At 41.5% G+C, this 8,098-nt stretch overlaps 1 protein-coding gene across 1 annotated transcript in view; it reads left to right on the plus strand.

Moving 5' to 3' along the window:
- LOC131814141 (phosphatidylinositol 3,4,5-trisphosphate 3-phosphatase TPTE2-like) overlaps positions 1 to 7,449 on the plus strand; it is a 118,265-nt gene extending 110,816 nt beyond the window's left edge. Inside the window, exons 28-31 of the mRNA XM_059144870.1 lie at positions 2,059 to 2,150; positions 4,231 to 4,326; positions 5,923 to 5,993; positions 7,085 to 7,449. Of these exons, the coding sequence (XP_059000853.1) occupies positions 2,059 to 2,150; positions 4,231 to 4,326; positions 5,923 to 5,993; positions 7,085 to 7,190 (365 nt within the window). The 3' untranslated portion in view covers positions 7,191 to 7,449. The remainder of the gene's footprint in view (positions 1 to 2,058; positions 2,151 to 4,230; positions 4,327 to 5,922; positions 5,994 to 7,084) is intronic.
- The last annotated feature ends 649 nt before the right edge of the window (positions 7,450 to 8,098 follow it).

Raw genomic sequence — 8,098 nt, forward strand, 5'->3', positions numbered from 1 at the left:
AACATTTATGGACATTGAGGAGGGTATGTGCTATGGCGAGTGCTGTGAATCATGTAAGACTGATAATTCACATACCTGTGCCCCTGAAACAAATAATACATATATGTTAATTTTTAAAATGATAAGCATACTCTTTATTCCTCTTTATTGCACCCATCCCCTACCCACCTCCCTTATGGCAGCCATCAGTTTTTTCACCGTATTGAAGGGTCTGATTTTTTGTCTCCTTTTTTTCTTTTTATTTTTAAATCCCACATGATTGAAATATATTTGTTTCTCTGTTTCACTTAGCATCCCTACAGGTCCATCCACACTGTTGCAAATGGCAAGATTTTTTTTTAAATTACAGCTGAACAATGTTCTGTTGTGTATGTGTATACCTGTATAAATACATCTTCACTACATTTTCCTTACCTATTCGTCTCTCAGTACACACTTGGATTGCCTCCATGTATTGGCTATTGTAAATAATGCTGCAATAAACATAAGGGTGTATATAGCTCTTCAAATTGGTGCTTAATATTCTTTAGGTAAATACCTAGTAGCAAAATTACTGGACTATACACTAATTCTCTTTCTAATTTTGTGAGGAAACTCCCTACTGTTTTCCACAGTGGCTTGTAGTTAACTTTGCATCAGCTGTAACATTTTACTGGTTTTTGATTAATTGATGAGTCAAATAAGATTTTTGACATGTATTTTAAAAATGCAAGAATAAATGAAACAAGATGGGATTGGGAGGGAGACAAACCATAAGTGACTCTTAATCTCACAAAACAAACTGAGGGTTGCTGGGGGGAGGGGGTTTGGGAGAAGGGGGTGGGATTATGGACATTGGGGAGGGTATGTGCTTTGGTGAGTGCTGTGAAGTGTGTAAACCTGGTGATTCACAGACCTGTACCCCTGGGGATAAAAATATATATTTATAAAAATAAAAAAATTAAAAAAAAATGCAAGGCACAGGACAGTGCTGTGGCATGCAAAAATTCCTGTAACAGAGAAGTGGGGAATAATATGTATTCATATTTGTGCTATGTACATATATAAAAATACTCAGGGAGAGTATTCCCTTTTTATTATATGTGCATAAAAATATTCTCCATTTGGAGCTAGACAAATAAACAGGTGGGAGTAGGTGAGCCAGACTCTTCACCTCATGTCTTTTTTACCTTTTATATTATAGAAATATGCTTTAAGAGGTTTAAATGTGTGGGAATTAAGCTTGTAAATCAGTGCCCTTTCCTGTCATGTGGTAAGGGTTTGTATTAATTTAGTTCTACATTTTCACTAATTTCTGGTCAACATAAGTTCTGCAAAGGAGTTCTGCAACTGCAATGGGATAGGATGGCATGAGGTGGAGGAAGTAAGGCTCAGACATGATGATGCTTAATGCAAATTCATAATGTTGTCCTACGATGCAAATAGAATCTGAACATCAAGAATGATTAACATATGACTCTGTTAGAATATATTTTTAGTTCTGTACCTTTACTTCTATGCATATTTGTGACATTCCTCATTAAAAGAAAAGCAGTTAGAATTAATTGAAGGCTTGAGAAACCAGCCTTTAAGAACTCCTAAAAAAAGGGTTCGTCTGAATCGAATAGAGAGCAAGAAACCATTTGTCTATAGATGTATCGTGAGTGCCACCAGAATGTTTGGATGCAGCTGTCTAATATCTAACTCCAGATGAGGGTAAGAGGAAATTAGACTGTTTAAGACCCATTGTCGGATGTCTGAAGCAAGCAACACACTAACAGGAAAGGTGGCAAGTTACCTACCTGATTTTTTTCTAGAAAGGTGAAGAGATGAAGTTCTGTCTTAGAAGCTAAACTATATGTCTCCCCCCCCCCCCCGCCACCTCCAGCCTTATAAATTGAACTTTAGGAGACAAAGTTGGGCTTAAAGATTTGTCTTTTAAAGACAGAATCCAAGCAAGACCTAGATGATTCACTACTGACACACTGTTAGCTGTCATAATTTTCTCTTTAATCCATAATGTTAATCAATGAGACATTTTGCTCTTTGTTCTAATGAGCCTAACCTTATTTCCTTCAGGTGTAGGAAAAGGCAATGGCACTGATCTCAAAGTACAAATAGTAATGCAGAGGCAGATCATCTTTTTCGGTTCTGCTTCCAAAAACTGTCAGGTAAGAGATAGCATGCAAACTGGAAATTCTGGTGTTTGTTTCAAATCTCAATGTCAAACCAGCATGTGCAGTGTTAGCAGGGTCCCAAGTGACTCTGCCTCCGATGTCCTATGGGACTGCACTGAGAGAAGTAACTCAAGAGTGGCTGGAAGGGGACATATATACCTCTTTCCCCTAGGCGATGGGACCTGGTAGTCTGTTTTCTTAAATGTTGAAGTGCCTTGGACTATCCTAAAGCAATAAGAAGCTTTCCCGGGTCTTAAGAAATATAAACCGTCCAAATTCTCTCTCCAGGTTTGTGTCTCTTCTCCTATTACTTCCCCACCACCACTCCTTGCCCTTTGTCCCACGGAAGGCACGCACCCAGTCCCGATCCTTAACTTCTGTTCTTATCTCTGCACATACTCTACTCTTGGTTCTGCTCATCCATTCCCCTGCCGCAAACTATTATTTTTTCTTCCATCCGCTCGCACAGACTTATGAGCACCCCCCACGTGGTAGGTGCAGGACACCTACCTAGACAGCTTCTGCCCCAACGACGGAACTGTGTGTGTCAATCCAGATTTGTCAGATGAGCTTTCCCTCTGCTTTTGCAAGTGACACCAGAATTCTCTCACTGAGGCCTCACGATGTAGAATCCTGGAGTCTCTCCTGGCCGTGCCCCCACATCCAGTCAGCACTTCCTATTGATTTTACCTTGGGAATCTCTCCTCACTCTCTCCATTCCTTTCTGTTCCCATTGTCACCACCCAGTCCGGCACCTCATTTGCTCATGCCTGGATTTCTACAGTGGTCTCCCTACCTGTCCCTTCTCTTCATGCTATACAGTGTCGAGAGACTGGCAATATGCAGGTCTTTCTCTGCTCCTACTTGAAAAGCAGTAAGTGGAGCAGAAGAACAATGCACTCTGTGCCTCTAGTCAAAGCCAGTCAGTATCTTTGGCTCAGTATATCTGCAAAATAAAGACCACATCTCACGGGTTGTGAGGATTAGGTTAGATAATGTATGTGAAGTTGCCATGTGAGCTATAATCACTGTTATAAGTGATAACTGTCAGGCCACTTTGTGACATAGGAATTGCCCCGCCCCCATGCTTCCACAATTTTTATTTCCTGGCTCTTGAACCTTTAAGATATTTCCCTATCCTACCTGAAACCTGAGATTATTTCCTTCAGTAACTTGACCTACAGACTCCATTCCAAGTAGACGGGGTGCCTTCTGGCCCTTGGGACTCAACACTCTCATTTCTGTTTCATGTGTTCCATGTCTTTCCCCTCCCTCCCCCACACCACCCAGTCTGCACAGCATTCTCTTTCAGAGCTCCTCGTGTGTACAAATCCACCACACAGAACTCTTTTTCTGCTCCTCTGTGAAACTTTCTTACTCTCTGCTTCTCATTAAGCTCCCCAGAACACACAACCACACAGTCTTCATTATCCAGCTTGACATGTAATTCATGCCATTCTACCATTGTTTCTTATGTCTGTAGCTCCCTGAAGCATCCCTTGAGTCTGCACCTTCTTTGGTATTTCGCACAGACTCTCCTTAGTGTGGGTACCACTATTGTGCAAGGGCCAATTAGTAACAAAGAAATACTCAGTATAGCCCCAAAGTCCTGCATTCCAGAAACGTGACCAATCTTTGGTCACTCCATCCAGTAGTTGGCTATGGACAAGTGCTATGATACCATCAGCGAGCACCTTTTTAATAAACATGACCAATCACATGTTTTTAAATGTGAATGCCAAGTTTAAAACCGATCTTCTTAGTGTGTCCCGGCATCTGCAAATCAAATGACAGACGTTCAACAGTGACATTTAAATTCTGATGGAAAAGGGAGTATTTCACTTTTCAGCAGTGCAGTACCATACCCTCCAAACATGTTGGCCTTTTAAAAATGTAAACAGTATTGCAACTTAATAGAAACAATGGTTCACATTTATTTATATGTGTAATGGCTGCACTCTGAGACCAAGTGTACTTGATAAATCCAGGAAGCTGCGATAAGTAAACTGAACTTCACCATTTATCCACCCATTAGCTAGGGTTACAGTTCTGAGTTCCGTGTGATCATTCACAGATCCTTCATGATGCGGAAACAGACAGCGTGACAATCCATCTGTCCAACTGCCCACCACTGTATGATGACATCAAAGTGCAGTTTTTCTCTTCTTCCGTGAGTCATCCAGAACCAACCTATGCCAGTATTCTTGTCTGGCCTTTTGAATGATTCTGATTTAGGCTTTCCTTTACTACAATTCCTGGCAAGGAACAGGATAGGAGATGTCAACCCCTCGCCAGAGAGGGGGAGAAAAACAAGGCCGGTCTATATCAAAATTTTTAAAAAGAACATAAGAGATTTTTGCTCATTTTTTTAAAAAGATATTATTTGACAGAGATCACAAGTAGACAGAGTGGGGGAAGCAGGCACCCCGCTGAGCAGAGAGCCCTATGTGGGGCTCAATCCCAGGACCCTGGGATCGTGACCTGAGCCGAAGGCAGAGGCTTAACCCACTGAGCCACCCAGGCGCCCTTTGCTCATTTTTTCTAAATTCTATACAACTTGCATATATTTTCAAATAAGGAAAAAACAAAGGTATGTTTATTGCAGAGTGGTGATCACACTTTTGTTTTGTATCCTTAAAACACAGTGTTCCCCATAGTGGGAGATCTGACTCCCCATGAGGGAGATCTGACTTTCCTTTGAACCGATACATAATTCATGTTAAATAGTATTTTTTTAAATTTTATTTGACAGACAGAGATCACAAGTGGGCAGAGAGGTAGGCAGAGAGGGAGGCGGGGAAGCAGGCTCCCTGCTGAGCAGAGAGCCAGATGTGGGGCTCCATCCCAGGACCCTGAGATCATGACCTGAGCTGAAGGCAGAGGCTTTAACCCACTGAGCCACCCAGGTGCCCCTTAAATAGTATTTTTAATCTAACATTTACCTTATGAAAAATGAGAATGTTTGCCATTGTCATTGCTCTGAACATGAGTGTGTAACTTCTGCTGAGAAGTCACAAAGTGTACAAGTGTTACTCTTTACATGAATTTCTAAGCCTCAGTGGTTTTGTTTTCCTATTGAAATCATCAAGCAGAACTGCCAACAACTAACAGTGTTGATCAAGTTAAAGTTTGTGCCCTCCTCCATCCCCTGCTTGCTCCCCGTTATGGGAAAATCTGTTCAGTAGTGAAATGGTAGGTGTGTGGAAGCAAGTGACCTTGGTGGTTCCCATACCAGACGGGCTCCCCTTTGATCCCTGAAGCCGGTCTGAACACTCGCTCAGTCAGTGGTCCGAAGCAGGTGCTCCACTACAAGCAGTACTGGCCTGGGCAGTGTTGCTTAATTTTGTGATTTTCAAGGGCCATGAGATGAAAACTCTCTCATGTGTGGGTATTCTTGTCATTAATACTGACAGTCAATTATCAGTACAGCTGCTGCTTGTAGAAATGGATGAGGTCTTTGGACATAAAGTGGCATCAGTCTCTGGTCAGCACGATGTAAACTAGGTTGGAGGAATATTGTCTAATTTATATAGAAAAAAACACATTTCCTTAAATTTTGATAGGAATGGCAAGAAAAAGCCATTTCTTAAAGTCTCCTTTGTGTCGTGAGTGGAGGGTTATAGAGGTTAAGTGCTGTGTGTCTAACGGCTCTAATTGTTCAACATATATAGAAAGGAGGGAAAAGGAGGAATTTTAATCCCTTTGGAATTAGTTTTTAGTATCATTTTTATGATGAAAATTAACTTTTTTTTTCCTTTAATTTTAGGACCTACCCAAGTATTACGATCAGTGTCCATTTTTTTTTTGGTTCCATACATCATTTTTACAAAATAAAAGGTATGGCTCTGATATAATCCAGTAGAAATGGCTTAATCTCCAAGATCTGTGTAAGGCAGAATGGCACTCCTGCCCTCAATTTATAGAAACCAAGAAATCCTCAAGTCCCCCATTCTTCATTATGTAAAATATAGGGTTAGCGTTGAGAACCACTGTGGCCTTAACCTCAAAGTCCATGCCATAGGACTGTGTCAGAGGAGCTGAGACGTATTCTAATCAGATCTAGGTGTGGTGATAAATCCCTCCCCTTGCAAGTGTAGCAGGAGTCTGCTCAATTACCTCGACTAGGGCAGGTCCAGCATGTGTGTTCATCTTCTGATGACCGACCACCTACCATATTCTAGGCCAGAAAGGAAAGCATCCTCGAGGAAGGCTTTAGCTAGTTTAAAGGTGACTGACACACCTGGATCTAGGGCAGAAGTTAGAGGACACAGTAAACATCCGTGAAGACAGCTTAAAAAAAAAAAAAATCAATAGTCTCTATTTTAGAAATGACTTTCTAGTGACTAAACTGGGAAATCTTTTTTTATAAATTAACTGAAGATTATTCCAGGGAAACTTCTTCCCTATCTAAAAATTCGTTCCTGAGTCTGGAAGTTCTCTAGAATTCTAGTTCTCTAGTACTTGAAGGAGGACTGAGTTAGTGGGAATAGTAGAAATAGCCGCTGAGGACTATGGGTCTTGCTTGTGGAGGACAAGAGCTCTCTTGCAGACTCTGCAGGGAAAAGGGTATCGGGGGTCAGCAATACAAACACAGCTCTGTCGGAGCCACGCCACTTACTTAGGCTTCGGTCTCCATGAGGGAGTTCCTTGGGACGCTGGGCTGCTGCAAGCTGTGGATACCGCGGTGCGCGGAGATGGTGCGACCTCTCTCTGAACTGGCTAAGGGAGGACTCACTATGGTAGAGTGAACAGCTGAGGCAGAAGGAGCATTTGGGGAATTACAAACAGCCTTACTGACTGCCCCAACATTGGCCACCCCAGATGTTACCAAGCCCTTCCACTTGTATGTGCCAACTGAGGCACAGGAGAGGGACTAAGACTAACCCTGGTTGGCCTTCTGTGCTTGAAACATGTTTCTTCTTTCCTAGGCTTTACCTTCCACGGAACCAACTGGATAATCCACATAAAAAAAAAACCTGGCATATCTACCGTGAGAACTTTGCAGTGGAGCTATATTTTGAAGACGTGGGATAGAAGGATCGTTTTCCCCACCATCCCTGCCACACATTTAGGTCTCCTAACCCTCCTTCCTTGCATGTATACTTACAGTACATTTACATACACATTTTTGACACCTTAAGTATATGCATTATAAAAGGTTAGTGGTCCCTTTTCTTTCCTGAAGGAGGTATGCCAGAGTTGAGAGAACTACTGTTCCTGGGGACTGCGTGCCAAAGTTAAGAGTTTAAAAGAACTTTCATATCAAAATAACATTTAAAATGATTCCTCACAATATTGCGTGAGGTTTATTATGTATTTTTGGGTAAGTAGTCCCTGCTTTCACATGTGTAATGTCAGATTAAAGAGGTCATTTCTAAGCTATTTAACAAACCTCCGACTGGCACCAATACGAGGCTTGAGCCCATAGGACCGTTCCTATAAACAGTCCCGGCAGAGCTTGTGATACAAGGTTCAATTACACAGGCAGTCCTTGGAGGACAAGAGAATCTGGGTAAACATAAGCAGACGTTACAGTAGATTCTTTCTCTTTGTAACATCACCGTGAAGTCAAAGGAAATGTCTGCCTAGAGAAATCTAGATGATTTTAAAGTACAGCCCCTGACACAGATTCTGCTTCCAGCCAACTTCATTTAAATGTAGGGAACTCTGTGAAGGTCATCTTTTCACTATAAACACTGGTTAGTCCAGTGTCCACAGGGAATCCTATTCTCTTCATTGCTGGATGTTGTTTTATTCTAAGTACCTTAACGTCATTATGTATGTGTGTGTGTGTGTGTATATATATATATATATATATATATATATATATATATATAATATAAATAAAATGTCCTTATTTATGAACATGCCTGGATGCAGGTGCTCTGTTTCCCTCCAAATAGCCCTCAAAGGGTCTCAGCTACCAGTGCAACAGCCCATCT

Source organism: Mustela lutreola, chromosome 13, assembly GCF_030435805.1.
Source record: "Mustela lutreola isolate mMusLut2 chromosome 13, mMusLut2.pri, whole genome shotgun sequence".
In the NCBI taxonomy this organism is placed as follows: domain Eukaryota; kingdom Metazoa; phylum Chordata; class Mammalia; order Carnivora; family Mustelidae; genus Mustela; species Mustela lutreola.